We start from the raw sequence: 23,319 nt of genomic DNA, 5'->3' as shown, positions 1-23,319 counted from the left end.
CCAAGAGTAGGTCAGGACTCTCACTTGGGAATTCACCTTCTCCAGATTGGACCCTGTGTTAATCTTTGTCAAGATCCCCCCAGCCCTGCCCATATTCCAGGTGCTCTGTAGTCCTGGGCAGAGCTGGAGTAAATGTGGATTTCCCTCTGATGAACTAATTAGGGACTCATTTTACGCTCTACCAATCCCTAAAACCCTCTGGATCTGAAATTTAATGAGAACATCCCCTATCTTCCCCTTAATTTAAATATGTTTGTTGACTGAAGAGTGGAATGAATGAGTAAAACTAATGAATGTAGAGGGGCTGGGAACGTTGAGAAGAAACATGGAATTTATAGCCATAAGACATGGGTTCCAAGCCAAGTTCAGCCACTTACTATCTGTGTGACTTTTGGCAAGTTGCTTAACCTCTCTGAGCAGTCATCTCACAATCTGTAAAGTGAGGATAACAAAACCAACCTTTGAAAGGTTTTTTTAAGCATGGCGTTATGTACCATTATGATCAGAGTATAGTTCCTGGCACATAGTAAGCCCTTCATAAAGGTAGCCTTCAGATGGTCCCTGAAACCACTGTATAAGCTGATTCTGACTGTAAGATACTCACTGTTGCTGGAGGGTGGAACCGGGAGGACTGCCCTCAGTCAGTGAACACGGAGAAGCTCTGAGAGTGACAGGTCTTGTGTCACTGGATACGACCCCAACACCATTAGGATCTTACTTACAGTCCAGAATTTTACTTGAACCCACATCCTGTGCCCAGGCTTGGTGCGAATGCAGGAATGAGCCTAGGTTAACCTAGTTGGTGGGGAGGGGGTCCCATGGTTTGTTATCATTGCGGATCAAAATACCATCCTCATGGGGCATCATTTAAATTAGATCGAGGCATAAACTGTATTTGGGTGTAACTTCTTATCAAGTCAGCACGTGTTGGTTGTGGAGCTACTACATGCAGAACCCTGTCCTCGGCAACCACGGCAGGTGCTCAGTGCGTCTATGCTAGACTGAATGCCGTGATGGGTGTACATGATGCAGCTGTTCTCTTCTCCCTCCTCAGTGAGGGAGGATTCAGTTGGACAAGACTTAGGAAAGGACACAAAATTTACTGAGAGCCACACAGTGTCTCTCATTTAATCCCCACGAAAGCCCTATGCGATAGATCCTATTTGATCAGCACTTTAGAAGTAAGGAAACCGATGCTTCAAGAGGTTAAATAATTGGGCCAAGATTTTATGTTCCCATATAAGTATCAGGACTGCGAGTTAACAGCATCTCTGTGACTCCACAGCCATCTTCTCACTACACAGCCCTGCCTTCCACCCAAGCCATTCCACCCAGCCACCCAGCCACCCACACACCCCCATAAGTGCTTGGCCTGGTAGTTTAAGCCAGCGGTGGGAAAGAAGTCACAGGCTGGGATGTATTTGTTAATTAATTGGTGGTAACAACAAGGAATGACAAGAACATGGGTGGAAAGGAGATGGTTTCAGGCCAGGGTACCTGGAAGTTCCCAGGAGGCAGTGTTTGCACTGCGTTCAGAGAAGGCTATGATTAGGTCAGATGTAGAGCTGTTCTACAGATGTAGAGTCTTCTGGAAAGAACAAACTGTGTGAGCAAAAGGAAGGATGGGAAAGTGCAGGGCCAGACCCAAGCCAAGGGCACTGCTGGGAGATAAGCCCATGGCCACATTTGCAGAGATACCAGGTATGGACCTGTGTCATTTCTTGATTTCTTTATTTTTTCTCCCAATTCCACCACTTGAGCCTTGCTCCTCTCCTTAGAGCCTCCCCTAATTCCCCTGAGACTTAGGCAGGACCCCCACAACCTCACAGCTCCCCTCTTTGCATCCTGCTGCCCCTCACTTCTTCCCCAGCACATTGAGGGCACAAGGGACATCTTTCCAAGTGGGCTTGAACTTTCCCAGATAATGCTGTTCTTGGTGCAGGGGCAAGTAACAGATGATCTGGTTCTTAACCATGGGGGAGGCTGTGATGTGACTGTGAGATGTGACTCACTCTGACCCCATATCAAATGAGTCTCTCTTCTGAACTGTGTGGAGCTGGCATTTAGAATCTCAGAGAACTCCAGGGCCAATTTTCCCACTCTGCCCCATGTCAAAGATGGAAAAACTGACGCTCGGGGTCATACAGTCATTCTAGGCAGGGTCAAGGTTAGGATCCAGCGTCCAGTCACTGATGTCTGCTATCTCTGGGTATAGGTTTGTCTCCATCCGCTAGGCTATAAGCAACTCAGAGGAAAACCCTTCCTCCCCACCTCATTGTGCCCTTCTGTCTAAGCACAGTGCTGCTTGAGGCCAATCCTAGACAAAACTATGGGCTTGAAAGGTCGATCTACAGCCCCCCACCCACTGCCAGCAGCCTTTTTCAGAGGACCCACTTAATTGCCCAGAAAGCAGGAAAACATTTGCAGAATTTACTATGCTTTGGTGATGACCAAGCAAGTAACACAATAGGAATAAGGAAATCAACTATATGGAAAAAGATATAGATGGAGAGAGAATACGGAATAGGGAGAGAAAAGAAAGAGAAGGGAATACAAAAACAGTATTAGCATCCATGAAAATTACCTTCACAGTGTTCCTGGGGTGAAGCTTGCATTCTGATTCCAGTTTGCAGTTAGGAAAACTGAGGGCTTGTATATGTTCTCCTGGAATCAGTTTCCTGGCTCCCCTTTTGCACACCACCCCCCACCATGTCTATTTAGAATATGTGGAAAATTAGCAGCTGCAGTTGGGGTCACTCTGGCCAGATGTGTCCTTGGTGTGGGAGCCCTACCACTTCCCCTATGCTGGGTTTAAAACTCCAATTTCAAGTGCATACACAACCACTTGTATGCATGGATCCATGAATGGTAAGAGAAGAGGCACCACTGGGAAGTTAGCCTGCAAATAAATGATGTGCTGGAGGCTGGTGGCTACGGGAATGGCTGACCTTGGTCCTCTTGAATCTCTCCTCAGGACTTAAGTCACAGACACAGAGCTTCTTGGGTACTGACAAATCTTACTGGTCAACTAGTCTACTAAATTCCAGCATCCACCCATTCATTTAACAAGTAGGTGTCAAATACCATTTTTTGTTGTTCCCGACCCCCAACCCACTCCCCACCCGACCTGCACTGTGTGAATTAACACAGGAGGACTTTTTTTTTTTTTCAGTTAAGGCTTGATTTTAACTTTAAGGAGGTCACAGTCTGCATGATGAGGCCAAGCTAACGTATGTAAAACAATAGAGAAAAATAAGTGCCAAAGTGGCTGTACAAGCAGTCACAGTTGGGAGAGCAGAACTGAGGGGCAGGGCCTGATGAGGCTTCACGGAGGACACAGGGGCCCTGCAGGGTCAGGGAAGGGGGAGTGAATACATTCACTTAACCAGCAAACATTTGCTGAGTCCACACTAATGTGGCTGTCAGGCTGGGCCTGGATAATGACATGGAGATGACTGTGACCCCACCCTGCCCTCAGGCTGGCAAACTGGGCTTGGTTTCAGGGTCAGCTTCAGAACTCATGCAGGACAGCAAAACGAAGGACGAATAAGGCTTCATTAGAAAAGGAGAAGTGCTCATGACCCTTCTGCCGGCTGCCTTCTTTATTTAGTGTTAGTAACTTCCAGGAGTGTGCTGGTAAGCCCACTCTCAGAAAAGGAAAGAAGAAAAAGAAAAGCCCTTGTTTGTAGTGTTTCCTGATTTCCATGGTGTAAATACTCCCATCGTGACCAATTTCAAGCATTGGCTCTCCCTGGAGCCCTGGGAAGGGAAGATCCTGGGGGGGTCACACTCCTGGGCTGCACCTGGACTATGACCTTCCCAAAGTCACACACTGTCACACACTGTACTGATGCACTAGCATTAATCATTACTGCTGTGCGCATCACAAGCAAGCAATATATGTCTCTAGCTGAGATTTATTGACTGCAAAATAGTCTGCCTCAAAGGGCTGTGTCCCTCATGGGTGCTCAACAAATGTGGGCCTCCAGCCCAAGCCTCCTCCCTCAGAGGCCTGGGGTTGAAGGAGGTGACTTCTAAGGTTCTTGGGCCTCCATTTGTTCATTCATTCATTCATTCATTTGGTAGATATTTCCTAATTGCCCTCTCTCTTTGCTGGATATTCTGCTGGGGGCCAGGGAGACAGTGAGGAACAAGCAGACACAGTCGCCGCCTTGTGGAGCTCACAAACCTGGCATTAAGACAGCCAGTCCTGAGAACTCGGGACCAGAACGCTGGTCCTGGCTCCATCTCCAACTTACTGTGTGGCCTTGAGCAAATCACTTACCTCCTTTGGCCTCGGTTTCTTCACCTGTAAAATGGAAGAGTTGGACTTGATGTTCACTAAAGTCTATCCCAGCTTTGACCTTCTGTGGCTCCAGGGAGGGAGGAGAAGCCACATGAGGAACATTTGAAGGGACTAGGAATGTCTCCATAGGAGAACAGCAGATGGGAGAGCAGATTAGACCCCTGAAGATCTGGCATGAGTCCCATAAAAGAGGAGTGGCCTTGTTTAGTGTGGTCCCTGAGGGGAGAACTCATGGGTGGAAATTGTAATAGGGGTGGGTCACCTTGACTCCGTCTTGAAATATATTGAGCACAATTGGAGCTGTCCAGCCATGGGTGGGTCACCCCGTGAAGGAATGAGCACTTCCTGTTCGATTAGAGGCTGAAGACCACCTGTCCCGGCCACATAGAAAGGATTTCCGGCAGTGAGGTCATGATTGTAAAACCCCAAAGCCATCAGTTCTGAAGGAACCAAAAGCAGTCATTTGGTCCATCGTGCTATGTGGAAGAAGCAAATAGGATGCAAAAAGATTACAACTCCATGAAAAGCAAGTAGATGCCTAAGGAAAAAGACCAGAAGGAAAACTATCAAAACACGAATAATGGTTGGATTAGGATCGAGGATTATGGTGATTTATTTTCTCTAGTTTCTTATTTTCCAAAGTTTGGTAGGGTGGTGATGTTGTTTTTGAAGCAAACGCAGTTTTATTCTTTATAGAAAGTCATCTAGTCCAACCCTCATCCCAGGGCAAGAAGCCACCCTGTAACCGCTAAACGCTCTCCAGTCCCCACGTTCTGAGGGGCTCACCCGGGCCTGACGCCAGGGAGGTGGGAAGAGAGTGGCGCTGGTGGATGCCTGCTGAGTGCCAGACCCTGGGCTGGGTACCAAGCCAGAGACACAGCCCCCGCCCTCCAGAAGCAGGGCCTGCCTGGCACCTTATCCTACTCGGTCTCTGAAACAGCGGTGGAGGTGGGTCCTGTGTTATTAGAGCAGGAGGTGGCCGAGCCAGGACTGGGACCCAGGTCTGGGGGTCTCCACTGCACGTTGCTGGAATAGGAATTCAGGGCAAGCAGGCAAGCTGCCCATTCAATCCCATAATCTGATGGAATAAAGGTCAAAGGCCCAACAGGGTTGGCAACCATGGGACAGAGTCTAGCTGAAGAGGAGGTGGGTTTTCCTGTGTTCAGCTATGGGTCTCTCTCTCTCTCTCTCTCTCTCTCACACACACACACACACATGCACACACGCAGCCTCAGCTCAGGTTCAAAGCACTAGCAAGCTTATTTTCTCCCATCAAGCCTCCTAATAATTCTCTCCTAAAAAAGCCGAGTCCTTGATGATGAACCCAACCTCACACACATGGCTCCCACAGAAGCTCCACTCACACACCCCTGCCTTCACCCAGCATCCACTTCCCACTCTCCAGGCTCCTCTTTCCCTCCATTTCAGATGCCCCCTTACCCCTTCCTCAGTCCCAGCTACCCAATCCCCTCGCCACAACTAACTCTGCCTCCCATGGAGAAAGGCCTCCCTGTTGAAGGACTGGCAAAGTCCATCTCATCACATAAAGGCTCAGTGAGTCCTGGAGACACTTGGAACCCAGACAGAATGGAATTTCTCCCTATTTTCTTTACAGCTGAGAAAACACACGCAAACACAAGAGCATATTTATTGCGATATTTCTATCCCAAAGTTTGTCTTAAAAAAAAAGAAGAAGAAATAAAATTAGTTTCTCTGCCCACACTCTGCCTCCCCCATGCCCACTCCCTGCCCTTTTCATTCCTGGCCGAGGCCAGGGAGAAAAACAGAGCGGGCCCAAGCCCCACAGAGAACCATTGCCTCCCGGACAATGTCAGGCTTGTTCAGAGAGTGAGAAAAGAAGCACAACTCCGAAAACATACACAGAACTTCTCCGTGAAGGGTGTTCCTGAGGGAAGAAGAACAGGCGGCCTTGTGTCTGGACACGGTTTCCCTGAGGCTCTGGGAAGAGGGGGGCCTGCAAGTCTAGCCCCCTCCTCACAGTGGAGGAGACACCTGACCGTTTTAGCCTCCGGGGAAATATTTCTTGGCCATGACGGATCACACTGGACCTGAGAGAGCCAGAACCTGGAGCCCCAGAGATTTTTCTTTTTGAAGACAGCCTCTAAGGAGAAACATCCCTGAGGAGAAGCAAGGGGCTGCTTCTTAAGCCTTTGGGATTTCCCAGACTTCCCACTCATTTTGTGCCTCATGGCTCCATCTCTGGGGCCCCAGCAGCACCTGTACAGACGGCCCTTCATCCCTCAGGTGCCCAATGTATGTGGAATGAATGAAGGATAGCAGTGGAAAGATCACTCAAGTGACAGACTGGGGTCACCCAAGAGGGTCCCTAGAGTCCTGGGCCCTGCCCGCCCCTCCCGCACAGATTCCAGAGATGGGGACCACGGGAGGCCCTCATCCTCACATCCATCCGGCCCCAGCTGATGGTGACTGAGCCAATAGCGACGCCTGCTGGGCCATCAGACGCTGACAGAGTCAAGGTCAGGGACACTGGCCGCAGCCTCAGTTGGGCATTACTCTCAGGCTCTGAAAGCTCCCTTCTTGTCTTTAGTTCCAGGCTTCCTCCCTCCTTCCGGCGGAGCATGCAAACACTCATTAAACCAAGACTAAACGCTCACAGACTGAGAGGAGGGTAGGGAAGGTGCCAATGCAGGTCCATCCAACAGAACAGCTCAGTAAACATCCTCGGGCACGTGTCATGGGGTGCGAGTCACAGGTGTCAGCAGTGTGACTGCCCACATCCTGGCTGCACGTTAGAACCTTCTGGGGAGATTTTAAAACGTCTGAGGACCAGGCTGAAGCCCAGGTGATCTCAACGTGCAGCCAAAGCTGAGAAGCACTGCTCTGGTTGATCTCTTGGAACTTCAGATGGGTTTTCTTGGGGTCTAACTGCACTCGCCCACTTGGAGTCAGGATCCCAGTAATGCAGGGGTTGGGTTGCCCTTCAAAGATTAGTATACTTAGCATGACCGTTTTCCAGCAGATGGCAATAAGGAAAGTTTGTTTCTCTAATTCACATGAAATCATTGTTTGGGCCAGCAAGAGGGCTCCAGGGATCCTGGGCTCTCATTTCTCTCCTAAATTATTAACCTGTCCATCCCACAGAGCTCTCTGGGTGAGCATCCTTCCCCTGACTTGAACCAGGCGCCTGAATTGTGCCCCAAATCTTGGAGCATCCTCCATCCTAAAACGCACAAGATTCCTGAATTTGAAATTGGTGGCAGGTCCAGATTTCATCAGGGAGGTTGGGTAACTCATGTCACTTTTCTGGGCCTGGGGAATTGTGTTAGTCAGGGTTCTCCAGAGAGATAGAACCATTTGGATGTGTGTATACATATAGAAAGAGATTTATTCTAAGGAATTGGCTCACATGATTACTGAGGTTTTTGGCAAGCTAGAGACCCAGGAGAGCTAGGGTGTTGTTCCAGCCTGAGTCTGAAGCCTTGAGACCCAGGAAGAACCAATGTTTCAGTTCGAGTCTGAAGGCAGTTTGAAGGTCATCAGGCAGGAGAAATTATCTCTTATTCGGGGGAGGTTCAGCCGTTTTGTTTGACTCAGGCCTTCAACTGATTGGGCGAGGCTCACCCCCATTAGCTGGGCAATCTGCTCTACTCAGTCTGCCAATTTAAAAGTTAATCTCATCCTTGAGACTTCCCTCGCAGTCCAGTGGTTAAGACTTCGCCTTCCAATGCAGGGGGTGTGGGTTCAATCCCCGGTTGGGGAGCTAAGATCCCACATGCCTCACAGCCAAAAAACCAAAACATAAAAAGCAGAAGCAATATTGTAACAAATTCAGTAAAGACTAAAAAATGGTCCACATCAAAAAAAACGAAAAATCTTTTTAAAAAAATGTTAATCTCATCCCAAAACACCCTCATAAACCCACCCAGAATAACGTTTGACCAAGTCAAGCCCAGTCAAGTTGACATAAAATCAACCATTGCAGGGATCCTTTAGGATGAGCCTTTGTTGGTCAGAAGATGAGAGGTTCCCTAGAAAAGGTAGGAGGAGGTTTCCAGCCTCACACCGGTAATTAAACTGAGAAATCCGTGAAGGTTTTGTGAGGAGGGGATTCTTGGAGAAGATATCTCTCGAGTCACAGGCAGCTTCCTTACCTTTTTTTTTTTTTTCATTTTTATTGGAGTATAGTTGATTTACAATGTTGCGTTAGTTTCTGCTGTACAGCAAAGTGAATCAGTTATACGTATACATATATCCACTCTTTTTTTAGATTCTTTTCCCATATAGGTCATTACAGAGTACTGAGCAGAGTTCCCTGTGCTTATACAGTATAGCCTCCTTATCCCTATGCAATTTCAGATCCACAGGCCAGGACTTTATCACACTTGTCATGTGACACATGACCCTCAACCTCACTGTATCTGAACCTCCGAATAACTCCTCTCTTCCAGGTGAACTATGACCACTTTACTCTTCGTGTTTCTGACTCTGAGAGTCATCGCAGCAGCCATCTCAGTAGAAGTTTCAGGTGAGGACATTCCCACTCATGTCTCATCTCCCCAGCAGGCACTGAGGACTGGACCCTGGGGAGGGGGAACCGAACCTAGTCCTGCCAGTCCTGGTGCTTACTCTGGGCCATCACCCTAGAGGCCCCTCTTATCCTCCTCCAGCCCCAAAGCTCCCTAAAGAATGAGGAATCTGTAGGGCCAGTGAGATGTGTCCGCTCAGATCTGTGCTCCCTCTGGGTACCCAGAACGCCCAGAATCCCCTGTCCAGCTGGACCCAAGTCACTTCCAGGGCTGCATGGTTCGTTCCTCTGGGTCCATCCTCCCATGGAGGAACCACGCCTCCAGTCTGAGAGGTGAAGGGGTGGCTGTTTGAGTGTAGACAGGGCTGGGATGTGAGGACTGGGGTACACACAGACCCCTCAAAGTGCAGAGCTGTGGTGGGAAGAGAAGGGGCCCTGATTTCCCCTCCTCCAGCTTAGCCAACACATCTCAATGCAAAACTCTAAGGAATCCAAGAATTCTAAATTTGAATCCGGCTTTTCATTTTGAAAAGTATCACTGTCAAATAAGAAGATAGAACATGTTTTACTTAACAATCTGTTGGCTTGATTTATAGCTTTTAAATATTTAGACATATGGTCCATGGGTCTCCATCTGTACTCTTGCTCTGGGACCCCTGGCTATAACCTGGGGTGGTTTGCCCACACAGCCCACCCAGTTCACGAGGGTTGGTTGAGAGCTTTCAAAACTGTAGAGCCAGGCGCCGCTGTCACTTCCAGCTGTCCCCAGACAACCACCACCACTAAAACCACACTGTGTCACGTGCTAGGGTTGAGTATCAGAGGGAGGTTTCTGTGAAGGGCCTGGTGGTGACCGGCCAGGACATCAAAAGGTTAGAGTTCACCCCAAACATTCCTGGCTCCCCTTTCCCTGCCTTGTTATGTATCTGCCACCCACAAATACCTGAAACATTTTTATTTTCAACCTCTAGGTTCCTGGAAAAAAAAGATTCAATAAGTGTATGAATCTCCATGAAAGGTGCTATTTTTTCAAAGGCACCTTCTTGCCAATTCCAGGAAGATCTTTGACTTCTAACAGGATTTGGCAGACACGCTGCATCTTCTCCATCAATGCTCTCCATGTGTTTTTGTGGAGTCTAATCATATCCCACCCCACCCCAGTCTGACCCTTTGCAGACTTAAATGTCCGATCCTCTCTGATGCTTCTCCAGCTAGGCTCCTGATCCCCCAACAGCAGAAGGGAATGATTCATCCTTCTGCAAGGTCAGGATGGAGCCTGAAGCAGACCTCCTTATAGCAGGCCTCGCTATACTCCTTAAGTATTTGATATTTTTATATCTTAGCTTAAAAAGTTGTATGGATATTTTTTCCTCCCTATAATAATTTTTTCTATCTCCAGATAATTTTTTGCCAATTTTTGAGTCAAGCTGTCACTCCAGGAAGATGGGTTCTGTTTATCCTATGGCTTGGCATCGCTTTGGGTACCCCAGTTTCAGAAACAGAGAGGTGGTCTCCCCTCTGAAGCTTCCCCTGCCCTCCTCTGCAGCCCTTTCTGGCTCCATAGTTCCTGTCTTGAGGCACAGAGACCAGAGGTCTTGAGAAAGCTGCTCTGGAAAGGGAATTCCATATGGCGCAGGATAGACACCAGCACACTCGTGGGACTTTGTCATTTCCAGAAGCACTGACAGGGAGGCTGGGTGGTCCGCTCTGGGCACTAACAGGTCTGTCTCCCACCCCCGTGTCTCCCGCACAGACCCTGACAACTCGCTGAGTGTCAGCATCCCTGAACCGTCCCCGCTGCGGGTCCTCCTGGGGAGCTCCCTCACCATCCCCTGCTACTTCATCGACCCCATGCACCCCGTGACCACCGCCCCCTCCACCGCCCCCCTCGCCCCAAGAATCAAGTGGAGCTGCATTTCCAAGGAGAAGGAGCTGGTGCTGCTGGTGGCGACTGAAGGGCAGGTGCGGGTTAACAGTGCCTACCGAGACAGGGTCACGCTGCCCAACTACCCGGCCATCCCCAGCGACGCCACCCTGGAAATCCAGAACCTGCGCTCCAATGACTCTGGGATCTATCGCTGCGAGGTGATGCATGGCATCGAGGACAGCAAGGCCACCGTGGAGGTCGTGGTGAAAGGTGAGAGCCTCCTCCCACAGGGGCCCTGCTTCACCTGCAGGAATGGCATCCTCTCTCGGGCCAGGCTGTCTGGCTTTCAAATCCCGGCTCCTCCCCCTGACGGTTTGCATCTCATAACACAGAGCTGGTAACATCACTCTCTCTGGAATTTAAATGAATTAAATTCTTCAGGGCCACAGTCGCATGAAAATGACAGTCTATTCTTCCCATCAATCCTGTGATTCGGTTGCCTTGTGATCATCCCCATTTTACAGACAAGCAAACTGAGGTTAAGTGACTTGCCTGAATGAAGTTTCCCTGGAAGTGAGCCAGAGCAGTCTCCTGACTCTCTACCCAGGTGTCTTTTCCCTCCTCCATCTCCAGTTCCAGAAGCCAAAGAAAGGGATGAGGACACCTTGGTTCCCTTGCTCTCGATGGACCAGGGAATATGGTTGTCCTTGGTTGGCTCTAGGACTTCAGTCAGCACCAGATTTTTTCCGCTGGGTGACTCTGCCAAAGACGGTCCACTCCTGCCTGTGCCTTAAACAGGATTCCCACTAGGATGCCCCTGGGCTGAGGGTGCATGGAGCTCTAAGTGTCTCTTTCTGCAAAGCAAATATAGGGACCTGGAATGACAAGAAAAAATTATAGGGAGGCAGATTTTAGTTCAAGTCAAAGAACTTTCTGATTATCAGAATTATCACAGGTTTCCAAAAAGATGCCTTGTGAGGTAGTGAGCTCCCCATTACCGGAGGTGTTCCAGGAAAGGCAGAAGGACCACATGCAAATGTGGAGACAGGAGCCACCCATCAGCTAGGGGCCCGACCAGATGTCTCTACATCCCCTTGACTCCTGCCCTAATTCTGCAAGGGCCTGGGTGGCGGGAGGCTGTGCCTGACCTGCTCTCTTGCCGTCTCGTGTCTTGCAGGCATCGTGTTCCATTACAGAGCCATCTCCACACGCTACACCCTGGACTTCGACAGGGCGCAGCGAGCCTGCCTGCAGAACAGCGCCATCATCGCCACGCCCGAGCAGCTGCAGGCCGCCTATGAGGACGGCTTCCACCAGTGCGACGCCGGCTGGCTGGCAGACCAGACTGTCAGGTGAGCCCCAGGCTACCATAGGAGTAGGGTGGGTGATGGGCTGGAACGTTGAACAGTACTGAGCTGGTGCCGGCCAGACACAGAGCCCAACCTCAGTTGGGGCTGAAGGGATGCCTTGACCAGTTCTAGGTCAGGCCCCGATGACCTGTCCCAAATCCTTGGTCTTCTGTCCTGCGGTGGAGTGAGTGGCCACTAGCAACTTTGCGCTACACGAGCATTTTCTCCATGCAAATTACACATGATTATTTTTCCTACTCATTTTTCCCTTTGCCATGATTTCTTCACTTATATCTTTTTAAAACTTTGTTGTTTATACATTTTTGTAAACCACTTTACATTCAGTTTGTCTTTAATAAGGCAAGGCATATGTAAATTAAGCCTCTTGATGCATTTTTCCCTGAGCACAGCTGCTGAGGAATAGGTTGCGCAGCAGGACAGTCAGAGCCCTGCCTTCAAGGGACTGCAATTGTGTGATCAAGCCTGTAAAAGCAAGATGAGACAATTCTTTGGGGATGGATCAGAGCTCTGAATGCAAAAGCCAGAGCCACAAAGCCACAAGAAGAAAACAAAGGGAAATACCTTTGTAATCTTGGGGTAGGCAAAAGATCTTAGGACACAAAACCCATTAGCCATTTTTTTTTAAAGCAAGATAAGACAACAGCCTAGCATAGTGCAAGAGCCCACACCTCAGCCTCAGAAAGAGCTGGGCTCAAATCCCAACTCTGACACTTGGAAGCTGTGTGACCGGGAACAAATTGCTTAACATCTCTGGGCCCCAGTTTCTTCCAGTTTAAAATAGAGTTGTAATAGCACCTTATTTGGTTGATGTGAGACTCAAATGTTACAGAGCAAGGGTCAGCAAACTACGGCTCATGGGCCAAATCCAACCCACCCCTTGTTTCTGTAAACAAAGTTTTATGGGAACACAGCCACTCCTGTTATTTTGTCTGTGGTTGCTTCATTCACACTACAATGGCAAGGTCACAATGAAGGCCCTATGGCCTGTAAGACCTAAAATATTTACTATGTGCCCTTTTACAGAAAAGATTTGCAAGCTCCTGATAGAACATGTTTGGTACCAATAAATATTCAGTAAAGGGGTCCGCCTTTAATCACCAGTAACGGTGAAAACATATCTTAATAAAGCTGGGGAAAAAGCTGTAGAAACAAGTAGCCCACAGATCTAGGCAGATCTCAGCAAACACATCAGTAAGTCACCGTTTCCTCCCACAAGGGAGGAGGATACAAGGGCACGGGCCACTGGCCCCCTCCATCCCCTGACTGTCACATCCCTACTTTGGGTTCCTGGTAGGTACCCCATCCACACTCCAAGGGAAGCCTGCTATGGGGACAAGGATGAGTTTCCCGGTGTAAGAACCTACGGCATCCGTGACACCAATGAAACCTATGACGTGTACTGCTTCGCAGAGGAGATGGAGGGTGAGGCCACCCCCCCCCCCCGACCTCCCAAGAGCCGGCTCCCCAGTCCCTTCATCCTGCTGACCCTCAGGATCACAGGGGCCTCCTCCTGGGCAGGGCATTGACCCAGGACATCACACCCTCAACACCCCCTTCCTCCCCGCCCCTGCCCCGCCCCCCTCCCTGGCCCCCAGCCTCATCATGCCCAGCGTGGGTGGGGGAGGGAAGAGTTAAGGAAGGGAGGGTCTGGCCCCCTCACTCTCCACATTGGGGGAGGGCCTCAGTGGCCCGAGGTACCTGCAGACTGGGCCATCACTGGGCCCAAGAATATTTATAGCTGGTCTCTCACCTGTGACTGTTCCTCCCAGCCAGGACCCCCGCTGCTTGACCAGCCCATCGCTGTCCCAAGCTCCACTGCACAATTAAAGCCCAGCTCAGCCTTGTCACCCTCACAAAGGACCCCCTCCCACCCAGGCCACTCCAGGGAGAGCCTATCAGAAATGTCATTCCCAGGAGAGCTGGCCTCCCAGCCACCCTCTCTCAGCTTTTGTGCTGCCAGCCCCCAGCCCTATCCAGGCCACCCCAATGGGCTAGTTCTGGAGAGCACCAGGGGCAGCGAGAAGGAACCTATAGTCTTCCTCTTGTTTGTAAGGGGAGTTAGGTTTGGTCACAGTCAGAGCTGAGCAAGTTACCCAGGCAAGTGGATGACACCCCTTCCCCCATCAGCACTCATTCACACATTTTGACATTGCAAACTCTGCACCTCCACCCCTACCCCGAGATCACGGCTGCGCCCAGGCAGGAGAAGGGCTGACAACCTGGCCCACTGTGAGGCAGGGAACGTCCCCAGCTTCCTCACCACCGTGACCCCTTTCCTCATTCTCACCCCAGGGCCCAAGCTGGTAGATTAAGTAACGAATATTTGTGTTCCCACTTTGGGCTAATTAAAGACACTGATTAGGGCCAACCAGAGCTGCCACTGAGCAGGGACAGACAGAACAACCCCCGGGAGCGATGCCCACCACCCTATCCCTCCCTGCAGCACAACCTTGTTAGGTTTTCAAAAACAGTAAAAAGAGCCCACAGGCCCCCACCATTGACCTTATGGACACTTTGGGGCCTAGAGACCCCAATTTGGGAAACACTGCTATTAGGGTCAAAGTCTGATGCCTGCTTTTCCCATCAGAATGTGGAATTGTAAAAAGGAGTGCTCCAGCAACTTCCCTGGTGGCCCAGTGGTTAAGACTCTGCACTCCAATGCAGGAGCTGTGGGTTCGGTCCCCGGTCAGGGAACTAGATCCCACATGCCTCAACAAAGATCCCATGTGCCGCAACTAAACCTGACGCAGCCGAATAAATAAATATTTTTTTAAAAATCAGTTTAAAAAAAGGATTGTTCCAGTGGGCAATGCTTGACTCATAGGAGAGATGCCCCGGTGGTAGGAAGTTCCATAGAAAAGTGTGGGCGAAGATGCTTTCCGGCAGGAGTTTCCTCCCGGGCCTCACATTTGCTCTGCCCTTTCCTCACTTCTTTGTCTTTTTGGCAGCTTCTTTATTGGTCCCTGTTTTAGGAAACTGACATCACCCCACCCAAAAGCCCATAGGAAGTGGAGGGCAGGATCTGAAATACAGACATGTGGGACCAGGGCTTTGAGAAGTTAGAGGCCAAACCCCAAGGAACCACATGGATCTCCCTGGGGACACGGGGCAGGCGTGGGAGGGAGCGCCTCACCCTGCCGGATGTGTCTTTCGCAGGCGAGGTCTTTTATGCAACATCCCCGGAGAAGTTCACCTTCCAGGAGGCAGCCAATGAGTGCCGGCGACTGGGCGCCCGGCTGGCCACCACGGGCCAGCTCTACCTGGCCTGGCAGAGTGGCATGGACATGTGCAGCGCCGGCTGGCTGGCCGACCGCAGCGTGCGCTACCCCATCTCCAAGGCCCGGCCCAACTGCGGGGGCAACCTCTTGGGCGTGAGGACTGTCTACCTGCACGCCAACCAGACGGGATACCCCGACCCCTCATCCCGCTACGACGCCATCTGCTACACAGGTGGGCTTGGGCTGGAGGCCGGAAAGGGGATCGTGCCACCGAAATTCGGGCCCAGAGGATGAGATCTTAGAGTGGGAGGCTGGTGTCTACCCCCTCCAAAGGACCACTGGGTACCTGAACCCCTTGTCTTAGCACCCCCTATTTTCACGGGTTCCTAGGGGAGCTAAGGTAGAAGCACTGAAGACTGCAGCGTACCCAGCCTTAAAACTAAAACTAAACTAAAACTTTAAAAAATGTTTTTATCTTATATTTTACACAGTCTAGGTTATACTTACAATTAAGTGCTAATTATTGGAGGGGAAAAAAAACAATGAATAATTGGGAGTTGAGTAAATTTTATGACAAAACTGGTGCTAGCGCAACAACATAGCTTATTTCATGTTTAACTTCCACAGCCTGATCTTACATGAAGAGGGTTACTTGTGCAAAAATAATTAGAATTTCCCCCAAAACTTCTCTTAACCTTTCAATATTCCTACCACCCTGTTTGAAGTTCTAGCCTCCTCATGGTTGCTCTCTTTGTTAATTACTAAATGGCTTGTTTCTGCCAGACCCCCGTTTGTTCATGACTGAGGCAGGCAGTTCTCTCATGGCACCTTCATCAACTTCATGAGCCCCTGCATCCTTGGGAAGATTTTTCCATTTCTCTTTGTAGCGGATTTACATTGTCCGGTTGGCTAGTTATAACATCAGATGGTCAACAGATACTCACAAGATAGGTAAGGAGACAACTGGCTGGCATTAATCAGGAAGGGATGTTGGAACAAGATGGTTTTACAAGCAGTGAGCTGATTGGTCAGTCTTGTGCTCTGGTGACTGCATTCTCTTACAGTCTGGAAATCGTGGGCACCCCTATAATAAATACTCACATCGTTGAGGACCACTGCAATGGGCCTAGCCAGGTACCAGGCACACAGTAGGTGCTTTCCTTCCTTAGCAGAGGAGGAGGCAATCCGTTGCTCACCTCCCCCAAGCCAGCCCCAGGCTGAGCACTAATGCCTGTCTTTAACCCCCGGCCCCAGGTGAAGACTTTGTGGACATCCCAGAAGATTTCTTCGGGGTGGGTGGTGAGGAGGACATCACCATCCAGACGGTGACCTGGCCTGATGTGGAGCTGCCTTTGCCACGAAACATCACCGAGGGTGAAGCCCGAGGCAGCGTGATCCTCACAGTGAAACCCGTCTTTGACATCACCCCTACCGCCCTGGAGCCCGAGGAGCCCCTCACTTTTGCCCCCGAAGTAGGGGCCACCGCCTTCTCTGAGGCCGAGAACAGGACTGGAGAGGCTACCCGGCCCTGGGCCTTTCCCGAGGAGTCCACACCTGGCCTGGGCGCTCCGACGGCCTTCACCAGCGAGGACCTCGTTGTGCAGGTGACCGCAGCCCCAGGTGCAACCGAGGTCCCTGGGCAGCCACGACTGCCAGGGGGTAAGTGCCCACCCCTCAGGGGGGCTGCATCGAGGGTAGGTGGAAAGAGCTTGGCCTGGGGGTCTTCTATACCTTTAGCTTAACCTGGGACGTGGGACAAGCCTCCCTCCTCTCAGACTTGACTCTCCTCATTTGTGAAACAAGGGGGATGGGCCAGACCAGTGATACCCACGCTCTTTTGTGTGTCTATGGCTCTTTTGCCACAAAGCATTTCCTTCCAATGAAGTCATAGGTGGTATATATCAACAGGTAGAGGTGAAGTGTGATGGAGAATGGGGGCTCTTTTTCCCAGGGGCCCTCCTAGCCCCATCAGGCACTTCCATAGAATAGAACCGCTTGAGGTCGGCTGCACTGGGTGACCCCTGGGCCTCTCACAGCACTGACCCTCCAGGACAGGGGTCAGCAAACTGGCCCGTGGACCAAATCCAGCCCATCCTCTGTTTTTATATGGCCCATGAACTAAGAGTTAAGAAACTTTTTAAATACTTGAGGGGGAAAGTCAAAAGAAGAAGAATATTTTGTGACATATAATGAAAATTATATAAAATTCAAACTTTAATGTCTACAAATAAAGTTTGATTGGAAAAAAAACCACACCCATTTGGTAACATGTTGTCTGTGGCCATTTAGGGCTATCATGGTAGGATTAAATAGTTGTGCAGAAACCATTTAGCCCACGAAGCCTAAAATGTGTTCTGTCTGGCCCTTTCCAGAAAACGTTTGCCACCCCAGTTCTGGGATGATGGTGTTTCAGGTGCTTAATAAGTGTCTGGATTATTGGAATGTCACATCACATAAAGCCCAGCTGGTCCCCAGACTCAAGTCCATGATCAGGAAGAACGTAGTGGGGTGGCCTCCTTAAGGACCTTGGTGGTGTCCCCTCCTGGAGGAGGGGCAAATGGACACTGCCATCCACCATCACACCCACGATACCACCAAGTGAGATTTCAGCCTGAATTGCCCAGATTAATACAGTATGTTGAGAAGGAAGAATTGTTTAGAAGTTTTGGAGTAACACCAACCGTAGCTGAGTCCCAGGGTTGGCCCAGGGCTGGAGAGACCCTCACTGTCTCCACGTGGCCACCACATGGGAAGGTGCCAATGGACACATGAACAGCTAACCCAGAACAGGACAAGAACAGGGGCAGACTCAGATTGGGGATCCACAGCTGTGACATAAACTGGCCAGTCACCCAGGGTAGTGTCAAAAGCAAATGTGTGTCCAGCTGAATGCAATGGGGGAGGCAGAGTAAGTAGGGGCTCCAGGATAAGCTGTGTGGAGCCCAGACCCTTTGGGAATCTGGCAAAAGCTATGAGCTCACTCACCAGAAATACACCCGGTGCACCCACACAAACTCTTGCGGCCACTTTCAGGAGGACCACCCATCCCCTGAACCCTGGACCCTGGGCCAAGTGGAAGAAATGCAGTGGTTGTTTGATTTCTTCCTTATCCTTCTCTATATTTTCCAAATGCTCTGTAATGATTGTTTATTCTTTCCACAATAAGAGAAAATGCATTTGTTTTCAAGAGTAATAGGAAAAATGAGCAGCCCAGGAATAGGGAGTCCAGAAAGGAGGGCTGGGAAGACTTACGGCAGAAGAGTCCTAGAAGGCTCTCTCAAGGAGGTGGCTTTCAGGAGTGGTTTGAACAAGCAGAGAGGACTAGCTTGACTAGGAATCAGATCGGGAGTAGGAAAGGAAGGAGGGGGTGAAGGGAGGTCATTCCTCAAGGAGCCAGGGCTCCCTCCATACCTGCAGAGCCTTGAGAACCAGGCACCATGGTCACTGGCATTGTGGCACCTGGTCCATGCCTTGAGCCTGACCTGTTTCTCCTTCTCTCCCTCTCCTCCCCACCCAGGAGTTGTGTTCCACTACCGCCCGGGCTCCTCCCGCTACTCGCTGACCTTTGAGGAGGCCCAGCAGGCCTGCCTGCGCACCGGGGCCGTCATCGCCTCGCCCGAACAGCTCCAGGCCGCCTATGAAGCAGGCTACGAGCAGTGTGACGCTGGCTGGCTGCAGGACCAGACCGTCAGGTGACAGACTAGCTGGGTTCCCCTCTTAACCCAAACCCAACCATGAGAGGTCAGGCTTGGGGAGCCAGAGTGGGCACCCACCACACTGCATGCCCATTAATTAGTGGTTTCTGGCTAATCCCTTAATTTCTCCCTCAGAATCAAGGCATATTCTGAGACAGTGGGGATGGGCCTCAGGTGACATTAACTCCTTGGCCATTTCACCTCAAGAGACATAGAGAGAGCTCCTTGTCAAGCCCCGCAGTCTTCCCCAGCTTGGCCCTTCCATGCCGTGGGCTTTCTTCTGAAGCCAGGAATCCCCCAGCGGCCCCCAGACCCTTCCCCCAGCCACACAGGGAATGTGCTGACTGAGAAGTTCCTTCCTGGTTTGAATCCCACTGGACAGCAGAAGACACACCCTGCCCAAGTCCCCAAGTGACCTGCCATCCACACTCTGAGGCCCTGCATCCCCAGGCCCCGGAACAGGCCTTCATCTGCCCTTCCCATCCTCCTCTGCAGATACCCCATTGTGAGCCCACGGACCCCATGTGTGGGTGACAAGGACAGCAGCCCGGGGGTCCGGACCTATGGCGTGCGACCACCATCAGAAACCTACGATGTCTACTGCTACGTGGACAGACTCGATGGTACAGACCACGTTCTCACATTTTGGTCTCTAGACAGGCAGGGGGCTGATGGGGTGACACAGAGAAGAGGGAATTACCATCCACCTAATCCCATTCCCACCTGGGCGGGGAGCAGGGGAAGGATCCTGTTTAAGAAAGAAGGGCTTCCCAGCCGGTCTCTCAGGTCAGGCCCCTCCTCTCCCTCCCAGATGGTTCATGTGGATTCCCCAGCATTGCGGGGGAGCGCTGGTTTCTTGAAAAAGCAATAAGTTCTAAGGATAAATGAATTAATTTACTTATACCAAAAAGTATTACATACACCTTCTGCCTCATGGAGAATCCCAATGCCTATGAACAAATCAAAGGCTCTGACAAGTCCTGCAGCAAAAAATATCTCTTTAACTCTGCTTAACCAAGCATCGCCCAAGCTTAGTTAAACACAGACCCTTGGGGCTTCCCTGGTGGCACAGTGGTTGAGAGTCTGCTTGCCGATGCAGGGGACACGGGTTCGTGCCCCGGTCCAGGAGGATCCCACATGCTGCGCAACGGCTGGGCCCGTGAGCCATGGCCGCTGAGCCTGCGCGGCCGGAGCCTGTGCTCCGCGACGGGAGGGGCCACAACAGTGAGAGGCCCGTGTACCACAAAAAAACAAAAAACACAGACCTTTTGTTTGGTCTTATTTCATTTATTTTCATTTCAATTAAAATCACCAAATTACCATTCCAGTGAACCCAATTTTGGAAATGCTCGTATTCAGGAAAGATCTCAACATTGCCACTCACTTGTTTTGGGAACTGGACAAGTTACTTAACCTCCTAGGCCTCAGTTTCCTCATCTATAAAATGTGGTTGATTTATGCTTATGTCAGAGACTTTTTTGAGTATTAAATAAGACGTGTATGAAAAGTGCCTGGTATAAGCAGGTTTTCAGTAAATGTGAACTTCCTTCCCCCAAATCAGACAGAGACCCGGGTATTGTTCTGGGTATTGGGACCCCAAACCCCAACAGCGGCTACAGGCCCCACCTCCTGCCCTCGATGAGCTCACAGGGTGGGGATGACAGCGGGGCGGGTGGGTTGGCAGGTCCACAGCATTCAGTGCTCAGTGACTAAGTGCTGTGGTTAGGGGGAGCACGGGGTGCCCAAGGGAGTTCTTCTCTTAGCCAGAGGAGGGGGTGTCTAAGTGTGACTGGAGAATCCAGAAAGGCGGGAAGGTTCTTCCCATGGTGAGACACCAACTCATCTTACTTCAGCTGCCCTGACCCTGGGTGAGCAGAGGCTGCTCTGGCCGTGAGGGTGGAGGGTCACACCTGCCATCTGCCTCTGCCCCCAGGGGAGGTGTTCTTCGCCACAAGCCCGGAGCAGTTCACCTTCCAGGAAGCACAGGAGTTCTGTGAAACCCAAAACGCCACACTGGCCACCACGGGCCAGCTCTATGCTGCCTGGAGCCAGGGCCTGGACAAGTGCTACGCTGGCTGGCTATCTGACGGCAGCCTCCGCTACCCCATCGTCACCCCAAGGCCTGCCTGCGGTGGGGACAAGCCAGGTGTGAGAACCGTCTATCTCTACCCCAACCAGACAGGCCTCCTGGACCCGCTGTCCCGGCACCACGCCTTCTGCTTCCGAGGTATGTGCCTTCACCTCTCCTCCGGCACCCCTTCTGTCTGGGGTGGTGACTCCCCCGGCTCATCCCCCCTGACCTCCGTCCATCCATCACAGCAAAGAGGAAAAAGGCAGTTTTTCTGGGCAGGGGAAGCTCTGGAGCTAGCATGACCCTAGACTTTGACCCCAAGGCAAGCACATCCTTCTAAAATGCTCCCAGAGACACACAGAGAGAAATGAGTAAGAACTTGGGCTCTAAGATCAGGCAGACCCGAATTTTAATCATGGCTCTGCTGCTTAGTAGCTATGTGACCTTGTGCAAGTCACTTAACCTCTCTGTTCCTCTGCTTCATCTATAAAATAGTGATACAATAGTTTCTACCTCAAAGGGTTGCTGGAAGGATTAACAAGGGTAGTGCACACAGTATGCTTGGCATAGTGCCTAGGACATAGTAAGTGCTCAATAAATGTTACCTTTATTATTATAAGTAAATAACACACACACATATATATTCATATACTGTTTTAATTTGTACACCTTTGTCAAATTTTCACCTTCTAAATATTTCTGTGATGAGTTTAGTCAAATTATTATTCTTCACCAAGCACCAAAAATTCACATTTTAAATTGACCCATGCTGGGTACTCGATGCCATGTTACCAGCGTTCTGAGAGTGACGTCATCAAACAACTCAGTGGGCATGGCCAGGGCATGGCCAAGGCCTTGCTGGGTTCTGATTGGATGAGTTCTCACAAGGTCCATGGGTCTAGATGCACTGCCTAGAATGTAGATTGTGGTAATGGCTTGTGCCATATTTTACATATTATACATCAAAACTCAGTATAGTTGTAACTGCCCATGAATCTGTAATTATTTCAAAATAAAGTTAATTTTAAAAAAACCCTGAGAACCCCAAAGTTTCCCAGACTTTCAGGTCCCCTATTAAAACCTAATTCAAAGAAAGTTCAGTCCCACTCTGCCAGCCTAAGAAAGCCAGTCCCCTCCCAGAGGATTTGATGAGGATCTTGCCCCAGTACCCTTCTCCCTGCTCTGGGAATTAGAAGCCAAGCCAGTTAGCCTCCCAGTAAATTCCTCCCATGCATCTCCACCATCCATGCCCAACCCTCTGTAAACTCAGCATCTTATATAACTGCCAAGAAGTTTGGCTTCCTTCCCAATCGAGCCCGCTAAACCAGAACAATTACCCCCAGTCAATGAATCCTGCCTTCAGCCATCAGTGCCAGGATGGCTTCATGCATTTTAAATAGCACTCTCCTGATTTTGATCCAGACACACTTGGAATATAATTTCTGTCCCCAAGAAAAGCAGCATCATTGCAGTACTTGAGAGCAGAGAGTCTGGCACCGGATACTTGGGTCCAAAGACTAGATCTATCACTTAGAAGCCACTGACACTGGACAAGTCACTTACCTCTGTGCCTTAGTTTCCCTATCTGTAAATGAGATAATAGTATCTGTTTCACATGGCCATTGTGGGATAAAATGATTTTATATGCATAACACCTTTAAACAACGCCTGGCAGGTATAATAGATTCTGTAGAAGAGGTGCCCCAGACCTCTCTGAAATAAAGTGCCGATGGTGTGTGCACATCGATATAGCTGATGCAAATGGCTCTTATTAATTGAGGACAAGAGCCATCCTACTGGACTGGGTGGGGTGGTGGGAGGCCAAGGACCAGTAAGGTTTGTGCACTGGCCTGGCCCACCTCAGGATCCCCTAGTTGCCCTCAAGAAGGGCCAGTCTGGATTGGGTCACTGGTAAGAAGGAACCCTCACCACCCACGTGCCCTTTAGGCATCCCAGCGGCGCCCTCTCCAGGAGAAGAGGAGGGTAGGACACCCACAGAGCGCCCTGAGGTGGAAGCCTGGATCACTACTGAAGTGGGGCCCAGCGTGGCTGCTGTCCCTGTTGGGGAGGAGACGACTGCAATCCCAGACTTCACCACTGAGCCAGAAAACCAGACGGAATGGGAGCCCGCCTACACGCCAGCGGGCACTTCCCCACTGCCAGGTCTGTGTGGCTCGGGCTCCGGGCCACGTCCCGATGCGTCACATGCCTGGCAGCCTAGGGTGTGCCCCGGTGGGGGGAGGGCAGGGTGGTCTCCCCCTGGGACTTGTGCTCTGTTTCCCCAG

General features: G+C 50.6%; 1 protein-coding gene across 1 annotated transcript in view; it reads left to right on the top strand.

The window, feature by feature from the left end:
• ACAN (aggrecan) overlaps nt 1–23,319 on the top strand; it is a 64,575-nt gene that overhangs the window by 19,842 nt on the left and 21,414 nt on the right. Inside the window, exons 2-11 of the mRNA XM_079914545.1 lie at nt 8,737–8,813; nt 10,567–10,950; nt 11,858–12,032; nt 13,345–13,472; nt 15,207–15,500; nt 16,523–16,927; nt 18,786–18,960; nt 19,459–19,586; nt 20,897–21,190; nt 22,982–23,197. Of these exons, the coding sequence (XP_079770671.1) occupies nt 8,744–8,813; nt 10,567–10,950; nt 11,858–12,032; nt 13,345–13,472; nt 15,207–15,500; nt 16,523–16,927; nt 18,786–18,960; nt 19,459–19,586; nt 20,897–21,190; nt 22,982–23,197 (2,269 nt within the window). The 5' untranslated portion in view covers nt 8,737–8,743. The remainder of the gene's footprint in view (nt 1–8,736; nt 8,814–10,566; nt 10,951–11,857; nt 12,033–13,344; nt 13,473–15,206; nt 15,501–16,522; nt 16,928–18,785; nt 18,961–19,458; nt 19,587–20,896; nt 21,191–22,981; nt 23,198–23,319) is intronic.

Source organism: Stenella coeruleoalba, assembly GCF_951394435.1.
Source record: "Stenella coeruleoalba genome assembly, chromosome: 2".
NCBI classification, from domain to species: domain Eukaryota; kingdom Metazoa; phylum Chordata; class Mammalia; order Artiodactyla; family Delphinidae; genus Stenella; species Stenella coeruleoalba.
The sequence above is the reverse complement of the archived record's forward strand: the minus strand, read 5'-3'. Positions and strand labels throughout refer to the sequence as shown.